The sequence below is a fragment of the Typopeltis vanoorti genome, chromosome 13 (genome assembly GCF_054136105.1).
Source record: "Typopeltis vanoorti isolate ZY-2024b chromosome 13, IOZ_Tvanoo_1.0, whole genome shotgun sequence".
NCBI classification, from domain to species: domain Eukaryota; kingdom Metazoa; phylum Arthropoda; class Arachnida; order Uropygi; family Thelyphonidae; genus Typopeltis; species Typopeltis vanoorti.
Genome location: NC_143561.1, coordinates 107,789,001 through 107,807,017, shown reverse-complemented (window position 1 = coordinate 107,807,017; position 18,017 = coordinate 107,789,001). Strand labels below are relative to the sequence as shown.

The 18,017-nt window shown below is 37.5% G+C and overlaps 1 protein-coding gene across 1 annotated transcript in view; it reads right to left on the bottom strand.

Moving 5' to 3' along the window:
* LOC150100447 (NACHT and WD repeat domain-containing protein 2) overlaps window positions 1-18,017 on the bottom strand; it is a 66,063-nt gene that overhangs the window by 23,556 nt on the left and 24,490 nt on the right. The window contains exons 3-6 of the mRNA XM_090402484.1: window positions 11,675-11,791; window positions 10,155-10,358; window positions 9,752-9,896; window positions 9,184-9,409 (exon numbers count right to left, since the gene is read on the bottom strand). Coding sequence (XP_090258610.1) covers window positions 9,184-9,409; window positions 9,752-9,896; window positions 10,155-10,358; window positions 11,675-11,791 — 692 coding nt within the window. The remainder of the gene's footprint in view (window positions 1-9,183; window positions 9,410-9,751; window positions 9,897-10,154; window positions 10,359-11,674; window positions 11,792-18,017) is intronic.

Here is an 18,017-nt window from a genome sequence, read left to right as displayed (position 1 = left end):
ATTTGTCGCAGTACAATCGTAGAAAAACAATATTAATTTACCTTTATTACAGATCACACATGAACATTTATTTTTTTCTGTTCAAATAACATTGAGATTAAGACATTAGAAAAATAATATAATAATTTATATGATGGAAAAAAATGCATTGGGAAGATTTAACCTGCAGATCGGTGGTCAGTTAACGATGTAGACAGTGTCTCCCTCTAGTGGTGTTTTTAAACTTTTAAGGAGGGAACCTGAAAGAATAGGAATGCTCTGAGGGGGGGGGGGGACGAAGGGAAAGGGATATTTATTTCACATTCAAATAGTATGTTGTTTTTTTTTTGTTTGTTTGTTTGTTTTTGCATATCATCAGCAAAACCAATTGAATGGGTTCGTAACATGATAGTGGTACTAGGGAAAAAATACGTTTAAAGGAAAACTTTAGATGAAAAAAAAATTTATTTGCTTACAAATGTTAATTATCATTATTTCCAAAGAAATATTCAATATTTACTTAGAAATGTTAAATTTTTTGCTATTTAAAATACTTCTGACAAGTATTTTGTTGTTGTTGAATACCTCCTTTGTATAACAGTATAGACCTTTTCCTTATAAGGACTGGCTTAAAGGGGCGAAGCAAGATTGCTTTTCATCTTCCCCGTTGTCTGTAGAGGACAGTGTAAGGATTAGGTATTATTGAGCTATAAAGCTCTGATCACGGCAAGAGGGTAACAGCAATAGCCGAGCCTCAGTGAAAACCTCATTGGCTACAGCATTGCCATCCTTTACCCTCCAGGGGTATTAATCACCGCATCTCGCGGTCGATTCTCCTATTCTCACTCTGTTCCATTCACTACTGGTCCTTATAAGGACTGGCTTAAAGGGGCGAAGCAAGTATGTTTTTCATCTTCCCCGTTATCTGTAGAGGACAGTGTAGGGATAAGGTGTTATTAAGCTATTAAAGCTCTGATCATGGCAGGAGGGTAACAGCAATAGCCGAGCCTCAGTTAGAACTTCATTGGCTACAGCATTGCCATCCATTACCCTCCAAGGGTATTGGATTGAATGAATCAATCTCCCATTCACTACTGGTGTACCTCTCAGCTATTATACATATAATCGTATTAAAGAATATAAAAATATGTTTTGATTTTCTGAAAACAATAACTTCAATATTATTATACTAATCTCCAATGTTTTTATAAAATCAAAAATAATATTATCGAGACGCGTATATTTTATAGCATTTTATAGCACGCTTGAATATAATAATAATAAATAATTTGTGAGTTCAACGTATCTCATCATTGGCCTGTGGAGTAAGATAGGCTGAGATTCAGCAGATAGTAGGAGAGGAAATAAAGATAGAGTGCATAGTAGTAGAGTAGATGAGAGAGGCCTCAGCTGACCTGTTTTAGCTGTTGACTCCCCAGGGGTTCTTCTAAAACGGTCGTTGATTTTTCACTTTAAAAAAAGGAAAAATCCTGAAAAGGAAAAAAAAAGGAGAGACTAAGCAAATTTAACAAGTGTAAATAAATCTAAAGACTATGTGGAAGACAAATCTATAGAGGAATGAGTTTTCCGAGCAAACCCAGAACAGTATAACCAGGAAAAGAAGGGAGATGACCTGGCCCGGAAGATCCCGCCCTGAAAAGGGCTTGGGACCACCTCGATGTTGGCCTTCGCAGTCCGGGTTTGTTCAGGTCAACCCCAACCTGGGGGACAGAAAAAACTTTCAACTATTAAAGGACTAGACATACCTGTGGGTTAAACGCTGATCGGGAAGGAAGATCGAGATAGCGTCAACACCTACAACTTGAAGGTGTTATAGGTGCAGACACAACCGAATTCCCCCCCTGTATGATCTGGCAGATGGTTGGTGGGTCGCACCATCTCCTCAGGAACCGCTCCTCACCACGTAAGCACCTTTCCTGCTCCAGGAAGCGGCGGAGGTAGGCTGAGAGACAGCTCCTAACACGGAGATAGATGCGATCCTCCTCGTTAAGAAGGTGTTTTTCCTGATTTTCCAAATGTGGTGTTTGATCACATTTATTAGGAAAATCAGGTGTTTGTTGTTTTTGGTTACTGGAGGAGGAAACTGTAGCAAAACTACTTCGGCGAATGTGAGCGCTGGGATCGCAAGCACCTCAGCCAGTCTGTGCCAAACGCGCTGTACTGGCGGGCAGTGAAAGAAAAGATGCCCTACGGTTTCTACCGCGTCGCAGAAGGGGTTGCACGGTCGCGAGCTGTAGGCTGATTTTACCAGTTTCACCGGGAGTCTGCCGTAGGCGATTCTCCAAGCTAAGTCCGGGTGAAATGGTTGCCCCCAGCTATTTTTTATGTTGGTGAACAGCACCTCTTCGTTTGTGCCCAGATCGGGCTTTTCCCAGTCAAAGTGGTCAAAAATTTTCCAGTACAGCTTGTTTGTGCTGAGCTGAAGCACTCGAACTCCATCCGTTGCCATTTTTTTGAAAAGTTTGCATATTGTGTAGTACCACTCTGGCACCGTCTCCGCACATGGTCCGGCGTGGCCAGTGGTCCCGAAGTAGGGTAGGAAAAATCCTAAGAAGTATTTAATCAGATTGCCCGAAGGGTGATTTGATGCCAGTGCTTTCCGTACGGTCTGAGCAGTGTTGGTTAGGTGGCAGTATTTGAGGATTGGCAGGGCGAATCCCCCTTGTGTGGGGGGAAGATGGAGAAAGGCCCTGCGCACCTCGTGCCTCCTGTTGTTCCAGAAAAAATCAGTGACATGTTTGTGAATGGCGTTGTCTTGTGTGTCTGTGAGGTTAATGGTGTGCAGTAACATCGGTTTTAGGACTGTTTTGATGACTGTTGCTCTACCTTCGAATGATAGGTAGTTGGGACTGAAGGGTTTGAGTTTTTCGCGACACATGTCTATTAAGTGTTCGGTTTGCAACACTGGGGTCTCTAGGAAGGGAATTCCTAGTATTGTTAATGGGCCGGTTGTGGGTTTCAGACCATACGGAAGACGGGCAGGGCCGAATTTCCCATAAATTTTGATTTTTGTTTTTTCGGGATTAGTGTGAAGACCACTGAGCATGCTGAACTCTCGCAGTATGCCGAAGAAGATGTAAATCGAGTCGGAATCCCGAAGGGTTCCGACGATGTCATCGGCATATACGATAGTTTTGCTCTGTTTGGAGCCTAAGGGCAGCGGTATTCCTCTTACTGCGCGCGTCTCATCAATTTTTTTTAGAAGAGGCTCTAGTACTAAAGAGAAAAGAAGGGGGCTAAGGGGGCAGCCTTGCCGAACCCCTCTGCGTATGGGAATGGGTTCTGAAAGAAACCCATTAATCGCAATGTGCGTTGTTGTCTTACCGTACATGCTTTTGATTGCTTCCCTTTCGCAGGCCGCCACTCCGACTTTCTCTAGGATATAGTGCAGGAAATTGTGCTTTGCACTATCGAACGCTTTTTCTAAGTCTATTGATACGAGTGCAAGTGGGAGTTCCTTGTTTGTCACAAGGCGGAGAAGGTCTCTTATCAGGAAGAGGTTGAGCTCCATCGATCTGCCCGGAACTCCGTATACTTGAGTGCTGGTTAGCACATTCCCAATGCCCAACTTCAGACGGTTGCAGATCACTCTTGCGAATAATTTGTAGTCTGTGTTAGTCAAAGAAATGGGCCTGAATATAATATTAAATAGCGCCTGTTACTATTTAATAATAATATTTAATAATCCTTATAGTCCTTAGTCCTTATAAGGACTGGCTTAAAGGGGCGAAGCAAGAATGCTTTTCATATTCCCCGTTATCTGTAGAGGACAGTGTAGGGATAAGGTGTTATTGAGCTATTAATTAAAGCTCTGATCATGGCAGGAGGGTAACAGCAAAAGCCGAGCCTCAGTTAGAACTTCATTGGCTACAGCATTGCTATCCATTACCCTCCAAAGGTATTGGATTGAAAATCCAATTTATTTATATACTATCATTTATATCCCCTTCCAACTTATAGTCCTTTGACAATTGACAATTGACATTTATGTCTTTAAGGGTGAAGCAAGATGCTTTTCATATTCCCCGCTATCTGTCGTGGTTACAGTGAGGGTAAAATTTACGAGCAGTTTGCTCGCCCTGAATGGGCATGGAGATTATGCATCGTTATAGGAGGCTAATATAGTTTTTGGTCTTCTATATTTGAATATGTCCGTTGGCTCATATGCTGCAGCTTGTTGAATCAAATCATTGGGGTGTGTGGACGTCTTTAGAAAAAACTTGGAAGCTAAGGATTGTAGATAAGAGAGAATATATGGAATATTTGTGTCTCTGTGGAGTTGGCTGTTTCTAACATACCACGGGGCGTTCAGAATCATTCTCAAGCACTTGTTCTGCACACGCTGAATCTTGATAATGTTAGCGTTAGAGGTGTGGCTCCAGGCTGGAGAGGCATAGGTGATTATGGGACGAATCGTCATCTGGTAAAGTTGCAATTTGATTCTGTTGCTGAGCTTGCTATTTCTATTAATTAGCGGGTAAATCTGAGCTATGGCTTTAGATGCTTTTGCACATGCAGACTTGATATGTTGGTTGAAAGATAGCTTTTTGTCGAGAATTACACCCAGGTAATTTGTTTCTGTCTGCCAGGGAATTTTAGTATTGAATAGTAACACATCTCCTGCAGGAGACATTGGCCTTTTTGAGAAAAGAACCGCTGAGCTTTTCAGGGGGTTGACTTCCAATCTCCACCTAGAGAACCAACCCTCCAGCTTTAGAATGTTTTCTTGAAGCTTTCTAGTAACGAAGTGGGGTCTGAGGGATCTGGTTAGTATTGCCGTATCGTCCGCATACAGCGCTAAAATGGAAGTCATCGGATTGTGAGGGATGTCTGACATGTATACAGAAAACAGCAATGGAGCCAGTAGAGATCCCTGTGGCACTCCAGCAAAGATATGGCGCTGGGACGATATAGAACCGTTAATTTTAACTTGCATTGATCTATTCTGAAGATATGAACGGATTAGATGAACCATTTTTAGTGAGATGCCGGCTGAGATAAGTTTGTGCAGGAGTCCAAAATGCCAGATTTTATCAAATGCTTTAGATAGGTCTAGGAAAACAGCTCCTGTGTACTGGCGCCAGTTGTAGCTGGTGATGATATATTCCACAATTCTATGGATTTGCTGGGTAGTACTATGGTGTTGCCGAAAACCAAACTGTTCTTTAGGGAGGATGTTTAGGTCATTTATTGAGGTTTGGAGTCGTGAGAGGATGACCTTCTCTGCAATCTTACCCAGGTTGGAGATGAGACTGATTGGACGATAATTCTGCGGTAAGTGTGGGTCTTTGCCTGGCTTATGTATAGGAATCACATCAGCCAGTTTCCAGGTGGAAGGAAAATAGTGAAGTCTTAAGATTGCATTTATTATACTGGTCAGATGCACTATAGCTTTTCGAGGCAGCAGCTTGATCACCCTGTTTGAGATGCTGTCTGGTCCAGGAGCTTTATTGTTCTTAAGTTTTTTAATAATATCATATAATTCAACAGGTGATGCGGGTGCAATATGATCAGCACTGGTATCCGGGAGGTTTAGTGCATGTCTAACCTGTCTGTGGATTTTATACAGATGATTGAAATCAATGTTGTTATAAGATGGTTTGCACTGATCCTCAAGATTTTTAAGTATGGCTTCTGCCTTATCTGCATCTGTGTGGATTAGGCCCTGGTTTGAGATTATAGGGGGGAGGGATCTGTTTTTGTTTTTGATGTTTCTCAGTAGGCCCCAGATAGAGTGATCAATAGGTGAGATAGAGGCTAACTTTTTATCCCAAACTTCGTTTCTATGCGTTTTAAGTGCATCTCTTACTGCTCCATTCAATCTATTAAGCACTGTCTTATCCTGAGGAGCGCGAGTGTTACGAAATCTCTTCCTAGCTCTGTTCTTCTCTCTGATCAGGTCCATAATGTCCTCAGGCAAACGATCAGGCTTGGGAACAGGTTTCTGGAAGGTTGCAACCATTATAGCGGACTTAATCTGTTGGGTGAGGCTAGTCACTGCAGAATCCACATCTTCTGGTGTGCATATGTGTGGGACGGGTCCTATTTGATCCCGAAGTGCTTTAGACAATCTCTCCCACGATATGCCTGAATGAGGAGGAGACAGGCATTCTTGTTCTCCCAATTGCAGTAGAATTGGGTTGTGATCCGACGACAGCTCGTTTAGTGATGTAAGGCTGTACTGTAGTTTAATGTCTTGCAGGATGGCTATATCCAAGATGTCAGCAGTGCCAGATGTACTGAGATGAGTTGGTTCGGTAGGTCCAGCCACAACAGCATGGTTTAATCCTGTGTAGCTAGAAAGGATACGACCATTTTTGTTAGTGGATTTACTGTTCCAAGCAGGATGCTTTGCATTGAGGTCTCCAGCGATGATGATCGGTCCTTTTACTCCAAGGATGGCATCCAGATCTGAGGTCAATAATGTCTTTAATGGAGGGTTGTAAGCAGAAAAAATTTTGAGGTTCCCAATTGAGTTTGTGAGAACATTGATTCCTGTGATTTCGAGGTTGGTGGTAGTAGGGTTGGTTATTGAGTGATGATTGATATAGCTTTTGATAAGAGTGGCTGTACCTCCACCTCTATACCCAAGCCTGTCGTTTCTGTAAATCTGATACCCTCTGATTTTCAGGGTGTCAGCAGGCCTCAGGTGAGTTTCATTAATTAGCAGTATATCTGGGTTGTATCTATTATTAAATTCCTGGATTTCTAATAGTTTGTTTTTTATACCGTTGGCATTCCAACCGATAATCCTAAGAGAGTTTGGGACGATTTTTTTCCTATGCATCAGAGAGTGCAGATAATATGGATTGGGTTTGCTGTAGGAATCTTTTTGTGACACTTAAGGATGGATTTGAGTTGCTGAAATCCTGGAGCATGTTTGCAAGAGAAGAGGTGATAACAGCTGATAGATTTGAGTGTGGAGTATTCCGGTTCTGGGTTTGTACTATCTGTTTGGAGCGGGCCACATCAGCATATGTTCTTACTTGATGTTGAAGATTCGTTTTCTTAAGGGGCTCAGTTAATGATGGGCGAGCACCAGTTGTCATGTTCTCACTCTTGGAGAACTGAGTAGCCTGAGCTTCAGGAACTCTCGCATTAGATGACGAGGTAGATTGATGACTGGGATCATTCCATCTGTTTTTGGGATGATGCATACACCCTCTATAATTAGCAGGGTGGGGACCCCCACAATTAGCGCACTTAGCCGGGGTGGTTTTTGGCTTGGCGCAGGTGTTTGTGGGGTGATTCTCGCCACATTTTACGCATCTGAACTGAGCTTTGCATAGCTTCTGGGCATGGCCAAATTTTTGGCACCGGTGGCACTGCCCAGAAGATGATTTCTTTCTCAATGGTTCTGTGGTGATTTTGAGTCCACAGATTGATTTTAAATTATAAATGTCTTTGTAGATGTTATGAATTTCTACTAAGACTAAAGGCATAGGTGTCTTATTTGATCTAAACATTCTAGTGACCTTTATGGGGGGTAGTTCCTGTAGGTTAAGGTCAGTAACTATTTCATCTGTGTCAATATCCTCAGAGACTCCTCGTAAGACTACTTTCAGATTTTTTTCAGAGGCAAGTGAAAATGTGTGATATTGGGTTCCTCTAGTATCCAGTTCCTTTGTAAGGTTTCTATAGTCAGCCACCGTGGTGGGCTGAATTCGTATTCCCTCGTCTGCATTTTTAGCAGACGTGTAATGAATTTGTGAATTTGCCATGATGGTTCTGAGTGTTGTCCATCTCTGCTTTTCCCTTAGGATAATCGGTGGCACCTTTTCATTGTGGGAAACAGAGGGATCTGAAATGGGAACATCCTCTTCCATACCAACAACATTTGTTGATTCAGCAGCAAGAATTTTTCTCTTCTTACGTGCGTGAGTTTCTTCTTGATCAGAAGGATTAGAGGTAGAGACAACTAGATTGAGTTTTTCCTCCACTTGTGGGGAGTCTTCATTTTCCTCAACTTCAACTTCAGGTGAGGAATACAAATTTAAGTAGCCGGGCCAATCCCGTTCAAACTTTTTGAGGAGCTTTTTAATAAAACTGAGTGCTAGCTTTTTATCGAGTGACTCAATAATAATGTCGGGGTCAATCATGCTAGTAGGCCATGTCAACTTGAACTTCTTTTGTAGTTTATCAATGAGTTCAAGAGCTGGCTCTCTTTCGAGCAGATCAGCAAATACGTCCAGGTCAGGCACGCTCATATCGATTTAGTTGCGTATGTGCGTTAATAAAATATCCCGCAGGTCTAAAGACCTGCCAGCAGAAGTTTTTGTAAAATATCCCGCAGCCGCAAAGGACTACCAGCAATATCAAGCATAGGCGCGTCAACTAGCAACAAGATGTTAAAATACAACAACGACACTAATGGCAGTAGGCCTAGCGTATCGCCTTTGCGAAGTCAGTTGACTTACCTTGTATGGGAAATAAAATGTAAAATGCCTGTTTATTGCGGCAAGCAAATAACTGATATTACTAATGAATATAAGCATAAATCTCTGAAAACTTATCAGTCAAATACACAATTCACCATCAATAGCACACGACACAAAACACTAACACGCGAGCCGCCATTTTTCCCCAATCCACTATAGTCCTTATAAGGACTATTCAAATTATAAATGGAATTAAGTGAAAATTAAATTGGTGTTTGAATAATACTGGCAATAAAATACTTGATAACTCATTTATCGCCATTAAAACTATAAATAATTATTTTATTTTTTAGTTCCATTATAAATTTATAACAAAATTTTAAATCACTTTGTTTAACCACCTAATTAATAATTTTCTTTTTTTTTATTTGCCTTTTGTGTATTTGCATAAAGATGTGACGACTCTTGTTACAAAAGATTTTGGTCCATTTCTCATTTTAAGTATTCCTTATAGGTGTCCTTTTCTAACAGATTTTGTAATGAATTTGGAAAATTCTTGTTAATCAATGAATTTAGTCGGAAGGACCTTTCGTCGCAATTCATATATTTGCTATTAATTGAAAAATGAAAACATTTTGAAGGAAAAAGGAAAATTGGGTTTTTCTTAATGAAACATGAATTTTTTTAAAAATGTGGCTTCATTTATATTTTGAAGAAGTAACTCCGATAATAAGCATGGATTTTATAAAATTTTAAAAATTCTACTTAAAATGATTTCATAAGAAATAAAACTTGGTTACTTTACTTGACAATGTTCGTAGTCTCAATCTTCGCCGGAAGTCTTTCATCTCTTAAATTACTTAACAGGTTCTGAGCTTCGGTATCCACATTTCTTCCAATAACATCTACAAAGTTGCCCACTGTCTTCAGATTGGTCATATCGATGTTGTTGATGTGTCGAATATAAGCCAGGCAATGATTTCTCGTATTTAACACGTTCAGGATGCCATTTATAACTTCCCTCTCCGTCACTAGATGGCAGTAGTAAAAAAAAAGTAGTGAATTTATTATTACTTATTTCATTTTTTTTTTGAAAAATTTAATTAAATTGATTAAAAATTAAAAAGATATTAAAACCATAATTAAATCCATATTAAAACTATAATATGGAGAATATAACAGTCAATGATTCAAAAGGATGACTACATAATTCAGACAATTATTTTTTTTAGCAGACGAATGGTTTCATCCATTTTGCGCATGCTTCAGTATTATATTGTTTCGCTCTTGGCATAATGCCAATAAGAATAAAGCTGTAACTATATAACTGACGTGAATATATATATATATTTATTGAGTAGCAATTAACTTACCAGCCATCATATAGTTATGTGTGGCATCATTGTCCATCCGTTGCGAAGCATTTAACGTTTGTGCAGCTTTCCTAAGTAGCTTCTGAAGCTTTGCCAATGTGTCCCACCAGATGGCTTGATCTTGAGCTTGGAGTTTCGGCGCTCGCTGTTTAAATATACGTTAATAGATGAAATGGCTTTCAATATTTGCATATCTTAGTGCGTACGTTATATTCAATTATGAAATTAAATTAAAAATATGCAAAAATAATGACATTAATTGCGCTAACTGTTAACACTAATTGCAACAGCAGACATGAGTTTACGCGTGTCGGCTGTTACAATTACCGTATTTAAGAGAGTTTGTTGACTAATAATTGGGAACACATTGTGAACCGCTGGTTTCTGTAGCCACATTACTAACCTTATTGTTGAAATGGACGAGTATGGAACTGATTGGCTGGAGAATAAAAACTGGAGGAACAGCATTGGTGTCTTCGCGGTACCAACGATCAAGAAGTGAGGTATCCATAGCTAATGTAACGAGGCATTCACGGACTTGGCGGAACTCCTTACCATCGATGATAGTAGGGATTGGTCGATAGCCATACTTTTGTCCTAAGAACACCTGGAAAATTTCAATTGTACTTTAGTGCGTGCAGTATTTAATATTGAGTTTCAAAGCAAAAGTTGCAGGAAAGTCGAGAGTTACTAAGGTCAAATGAATGGATTTGTAAATGTGTTAAGGAGTCAAGACAACACCGAGAGGGATGTTGTCGTGTAGGATGAAAAACTGGAATTTCAAGGACAGAGACACTGCAGTCTCAATTTTCACTCGGTATCAATTCCAGGTTTTTGAATCCTTCTAGAAAGACAAGTTCTTTATAAGGAGTATAGACATTAGTTGGTTAGCTCGTTTACCAATACCAATTAAGTCATAAAACTTATGGCAGTACGTATATACGAGGGTGATCTGAAAAGTTCTAGGCCTAACAATGAAAAAACGAATTTATAATTTAAAAATTATTTTTATTTTTCAACGTAATCTCCCTTAAGACCCATTTATTCCAGGGATGCTCCAGCGCCATTACCCCGTCAATGCAGTCAGTGACGTAACGAGGGTTTGAAGCGCCTGTGGCACGTGTCTAACTTGCTCCCCCTAACCCAAAAATGTTATATGTTTTGCGCCCCAAACCTAGTTGCGCCCGTGGCAGGTGCCTCTTTCGCCACGTCAAAAATTCTTCCACGCTGACCAGTGAGGAAGAGTTTTGGGAAGAGTCAGAAGCCAAAGGGAGCCAATCTGGGGAATAGGGTGGATGTTCCAACAATTCATAGTGCAGATCCCTTAATTTTCCCATTGCAAAACACCTTTGTGGGCAGGTGCATTGTACAGATGAAAGATGATTTTTTTCTTCTCCAAACCGGGTCTTTTCTCACGACTTTTCTCACCAGGGAATATTATTTCGATCTTTTAACCAAAAGATCGAAATAATATTCCCTGGTTATTGTTTTACCATTTTCAAGATTTCAAGGGATACAGACACCACTTTTGCTTCAGACAGCTGTATAAAACAAACTACTCGATAGGATGACTTGCAATTTCACATGGAAGCTTATGATAGATGTACCAACTTAGAAAAAAATTCGTGCCGATAGTGTTGCCTATGTTATCTATGGTCGAGAACTTTTCAGACTATCCTCGTTTATTAGACATACGATTAACAGCGTTATCCTAATAATTATGATTTTGTAAGCCAATGATACTTGGTGTCATGGGTCTTGAATGGTCTAGAAGTGCCATTTAGGTTGATGATTTAAATTTAAGCCATTGAAGTGTACGCACTTAGGCCTCAGAAAGTTCATGCCCACCCAAGACAAATCTAAATAAAATATAATCTACGTAAGAACAAATCTAAAACCATCTCTGGATAGAAACATACTAACCACAAAGTTGGGTCCCATTGATAGCCTCTGACAGTTCTCTATCTCTCTCATGCACAGATCGGTGGTCATGTGATCGTCTGTGGCCTCATCACGGACACCCCAACGCATGTCCACTACCTGAAAGGAAACAAATCCATATTAGCTGTTTTACGATGTCTTTACATAGATAGCAACCATGCAAAGTCAAAAAAAAAAAAAAACTGTTTGCATACAAATTCTTATGTTTGTCAATTCCACTTGTATTCCGTTCAATATTAGTATTAAGATTGCAAACTATAGTAAGTTGCACTATCGGTTTTTTTTTTTTTTTTTTTTCATTTATTGCGTGACCAGCCTTGGTTGCAGTTTATTAGTATGAGACGCACGTGTGTTCAACCATCCATCTATGAAAAATTTCAAAGGCTGTAGCATATACTGTCTTTATGAATTAAGAAAAAGTACTAATTTGGACAAAAATAGACGATGTCTCTCAGGACTGAATCAATAATGGATACAAGAGATGAATTACAGAACAAATGTTTATGCAAATATTTCAGCGATACAACAAACATATGGACAGCAATGCTTATCCATTTTATTCATGTAATGCGTAGGCATCTTTATTCTATACGTAAATAATATGGAAGTTTAGGAGATTGCTCTTTTGACGTTATAGGAACTATTCTTAATGTCTAAAACGAACAGTTTTAATGATATTTAAATGTCTAAACAATAAAGCAAAGTATTTCGATTATGAAATTTTCAATTAAAATAAACAACAAAAAAATTAAAATAAATAGCCAGTGATAATAAAGCAAAATAGCAGAACTATTTTTGCAACAATGTTTGTCTATTCCATTGTTGTAAGCCCACGCGAAACTGTCCAAACGTGCTAGCACGTCAGTTATTAGCAAACGTTACGTGGTAACAATTGCAACCAGTGAAATGAAATACTGGTCATGTTGTTTTGCTTTTCAGTTTTTGTTTAAATACTGAATATTTAAACAAAACCTTTTTTATTATGTCGTAATTTTATTCGACAGGAATAAAAATAACATGTTTCTACAATGGAAGCCTTCATTAGTGTTGAAACAGAGTGTTAATATTTAGTTGAAAATAGTAGATTAGATTTAAATGATTGTAAATGAAAATTAATATGATTAGAAATTGGAATGCATGCATAATTTGTATATAATTTGGACAGATATGTTCGTAGCTATATCTAAAGCTTGTTGCTAATTCCATCTTTGGCGAAATGTAACAAATTCTTGGTGAATCGTGACTCAATTTATCTTCGTGACACAGTAACTAAATGAGTGTGAATTATTTATTTGAAACTTCGCTACGGACAACACTCGAATGTATTAATGATGGCTATTTAGTCCATGACTGGCATAAATCCGGGTACCGCAACTATCAAAATTTGCTTAATTATGCAATCAGTGACTAGCAAGTTAGCGTCATTTTGATTTATTGTACTTGTTTCATATGCAAACATAAAATAATCCTAGTAGTAGTAATAAACATGATAAATTGGTCCGGACCGAAATATAGACTATTACTGCCATCTATGAATCAACCGAAGAACTATCATACATCTTCTTCTTTTCCCACTGATTTTATAATATTTTTGGCAGTCTGCTATTGTCCATTCTACTTAGATATTAGAACCATTTTTATTTATATTTATTTACATAGTAGTTAATTAGTTTTATGTTTAGGGATTATTTTTTCCAAGGGAAAATTTTTCCCGAAATCCAAACCATGTTAAAAAATTTCATGGTCTGGATTTCGGGACTTTTCATTAAATTTTTCACCGGCATTTTTGTCCAGTTCCATGTTTATATTTCTTCTCCTGATGTTTTCCTATTTTTCGTCTTATTTATTGTATTTTTTAGTTCTGATATCGTATTATTTTCTGTTAGATAATTCTTTGTTGAATAAAATTTTACTTCTTTATCATCATCAGTCCAGAGATTTTGAAAATAAATTTCCCATTTTTCTAAATCTACTTTTTACATTTTCACCTTTTATTTTATTTCTTTGTTCATGTATTTCATTATTTTATACGTTTTGGGTTATAGCTTAGATATATTGTTTCCTAGTTCTGTTAAAAAAAAAATTGTTCCATCTCTCTGTCTGTTTTTTCCCTTAATTCTCGTTTTGAAAATGCACTGTTTCTTTGTTACTGTATTTTTTTTTAAATTTCTACTGTCTTGGAATCGGACCATTTCTGGTAACTCTCTTTTTTGGTTTTTATTATCCTTTTTATTGCATTGTTTAAGTTTTCCAATTTTGCTATTCCATTTACTCTCTATTCTTAAGCTTTCTGTGGCCACTTTTGTCAGGATTTGTTTCAGATTTTCCCAACATACATCTCGTCTTTTACTTCTTTAAGTTTAGTTTGCTATCGGACATGGATGTGACGTATGTTTCCATAGCAACCATAGGATCGACATTTGGTAGCCCAGTGATAAGACCCACGCTATTAATTTGGAACGTTCTCCTTTCAGTCCGAAATATGCTTTCTCAATAAAAAAAAAAAAAAAAAATACCGTATTCATTCGTAGTCGCAATTTATCAAACAGGGATAAATTACTTTTTTTAATTATTATTATTAGCAGTGGCGGCTTGTGGTTTGAAATCGTGGGGTACTGCAACTTTCAAAATATACATACACACTGTAAGTACAGTGTATACGTGTTTGAATAAAATATCAAAATTATGGTAAAAATTAAAAAAAATTAAACATGAAAAAATATTGTTTATTATCGATAAAATTATACAGTTTGGTATAATTTAAAATTACTTAAAAATAAAATCCATTCCTTTAATTGTAATCAAAGGAATGGATTTACAATTTTTGGACGTTACAATTAAATCCTTTAATTGTAATATTCAAATATTTTTATTAAAGAGACGGAGTAAACACGATAAGCACTACGAACACTCTACTACTGGCGCAAACTGCATATAAACAACAGTGGAACTGCGCGGCGGACAGTGCCGCATTACGCTAATAGCTCGTATCTCACTATGACGTGCATATGCATGAGCACGTAGCAATAAGACAATGTGGTAAACACAGTGCTGCTAGCGTCCTTCGCCCTCCTAAGTGCTACAAGATGGATTTTTATTATTTTTTATACAAAATAAGAAAATTGTATAGGATTGTTGATGATAAAATTAAATATTGCAAGCAAATATAAATAAATTAATAAATATATTTATATATCGAGAAAAATTGGGGGGTACTGCAGCTCCGCAGTGCTTATGCACGAGCCGCCCTTGATTATTAGACGCGCGCAATCTTATAAGATATTTAAATATTACGAAAAAAGGATACAAAAAATGATAAAATGAAGTCTTGACAGCGATAGCCAAATATAAATATGACTATATACGACCTCCATTTTCTATATACGAAAGAAAATAACAACCAAATTCGCCCGACTTCAGCCCAAAGTATTATCGCCCCTTATAGAACTAAAATAATGAACGTAACCATTGTGATCGCCAAGAAATTCTTCCAAGCAGTCTTCGACAACAATTAAACCAACATACGATGAAGCTTCACCGTATAATTTTTTTTTTTTTTTTTTTTTTTTTATTGTGCGATATGTGTGAGTTTCATATATTATCTTTGGTCCTAAAAAGGACAAAAGATCCGAAACGAATCCGTTTTCCTAGAAAAACGTTATCTTGTCTTTTAGGGTATTGTAATTATTCGCTGTGAAAGCAAAACTATTCATCACAAAAAAAAAAAAAAAAAAAATCTTAACATCAACCAATTTCTGCTTAATCGTTCGCACGCGCAGGCTATTGGCACATAAACAGCGTGCTTTTCAACCCATTATGCGAGCCTTTCATCGCAGTGTTACTAGCACTCGACCAATAATCGTTCTGTTAGCATAACACAACCATTCCTTGTCAGCGGAACAGGAAATGGACTATGCATATCCACGACACCGTATTTATATGAATTGATTCTATAAGAAATAATGAGAATTTCCTATCGTCTTCCCCCCCCCGCTTCCTATATAAAGTTCACTCACCCCATTATTTTTTGTGAATTGCCAAGTATTATTATGGTCGTATGCAAAGCGCTGTATAAGTAGGTGTGGGTGGAGCGAATATTGATATTGTTTTAACAGAGCATTTAAGTTAAAAGCAAGTAAATCTTCTTAAAATACCATCTATTGGATTTTAAGAAAAGAAAAAGTGGGCGTGGTGTAATGTATATGGGTTATAACCTCGGCATCTAATTCAAGAAAAAGACACTATCACTGTACAAGGCATTTTGAACAATATATGATACAACAATGGTTTACAGGAAAGTCGGTTGCCATGACACCTCTAAGCCATGTGTTAACTGAATCAATTGTCCACCTAGTGAGAAGCCATTGGGTTTGAGGGTATTTATTCTATTATTGTTATCACTCCCAGATAATTGTGACAGATCCTCGGGAACAATTGCGTCGCTTCAATAAAGTGTTCAAATATTTGTTGATCAACTTAAGAAAATAAACAAATAAAAATAAATACTGTAACCTTTTTTTATTCGCAACCGGGCGAGGCAGAACTATTTTAGCCCTGATTTTCAAGGAGATAGATGGGTAGCCGACTCTACCCTTGGCCGTCACTGACAGCTAAGCTTAAGGCTGTCAGTGATTATGTAGGTACCAGGAGAAAAAGTAATGCAAACAACTGCCATGAGAAATACTCAAAAATCGACCATATAGGTCGATGTACGATTAAAAACCCAACTTTCCTGGAGGGAAAACCTCTTTGCCTGTGCCAGAGATCATCTAACTCGGAAATCGGACGGAAAAAAAAAAGTAGAGAAAGTTCCTATAGTTGGCGACTAGAATCGAACTTACGATGATCTTTCTTCTTGCAGTCTAGCGCTATTGAGTTTGTATTCGAGTCTGAAGAATGGTCAAAGAATGTCAATTACTGAATCAGGGGTTGCTTACATTGCTATAAAATATTTATTTTTTATTTCGGAAATTGAAAAGAAATAACTCTAGGGGCAGGGAAGAAACCCCCCAGTGAAAATGCTACCCCGCCTTATTCTTTTATCATCGTGGTCATTAAAAAAATGGAAGGTGGTGCAGCCAACACCCTTTTGAAGGAAATCAATACTCTCATTCCCAAAGAACAACAACAAGTAAGTCGAGCAGTCTCGTGAACTGCAATAATCCATTATAATATAGTCATTTCGAGGTGAAACAACTATAATCGATATTAGTACACACTCCTGTTGTAGAGTACAAGGAAAGAACGTTATTGGAATATTAAAGTGAAAAAAATTTCTTGTTCGCTATTCTTAGCACGCCTTCGAGATAGCATGAAGTAACTTAGCATGCTTAATTGGTCCTGGTTTACACAATGTGTTTATTACGGAATAAATAATCGGTCAATAAGACAACAGTATCACAGAGAATAATAATGGTCTTGCACCAAGTACAGTCAAATACGTATTTGTATACCGATAACAATGATATCCCAAAGAAAAATTAATTTTTTAAATTTATTATATCAAGAATATACTGTAATTACCAATTGATAAGGATTGTATGAAGAAAAGAAGAAATGCCAAAAGATTGGAATGTCGCATATTCGTAGGAAAGGACACAAAAAGAGATGATTTTGTCTCAATTCACACTCTGCTCTTTTGTCCAGAGATACTTGCATTAAGCACAGAACTATCTTTTGCTTTGCAGCGTATATGACTTAATAAAATCATATTCAGAGAACGAATATGATTTTATTAAGTCATATTCCTTCTCTGAATCACATTTTGAACGCCTCAAGGAATAGGAATTATCTCGTAGAAAAAAAAAATCTAATTATTTATATGTAGATTACTATAGTTTTCTTAAAAAGGTGTATTCTGTAAATCTCAAGAATCAGAGAGAAAAAAGAAGAATACCAAACTAAAATATTATAAATTAGTACATTAAATAGATGCAATTATATTTTAGTTTTAAAAATTAAACTAAATGTTTGCAATGAAAACTAAAATTGAAATGTTGGTGAACAATTGTCAGTCAGTAATTTATGGAACAGCAAATCAACAGAATGTTAATTAGATGCAGTTGGCATTTTAGACAGTATGAAGAAAATTGCGATTGGAAAACGAGAACGAAGTTAAGGCCAAGACTAAAGGACTGTTTTTCCAAAAAGTAAATTCTTAGCAATCGCACGTGATATGAACAATATCCTAAATAAATTTGGAAATAAATTAGTTCAAGAGACAATTTCCCATTCTTGAAGAATGCCTGTTGAGGAGGGGACTTGGACATCTATTAAAAATCTCGATTAAGATAGAACAGTCCGAACCACAACCCAAGCAAAATTA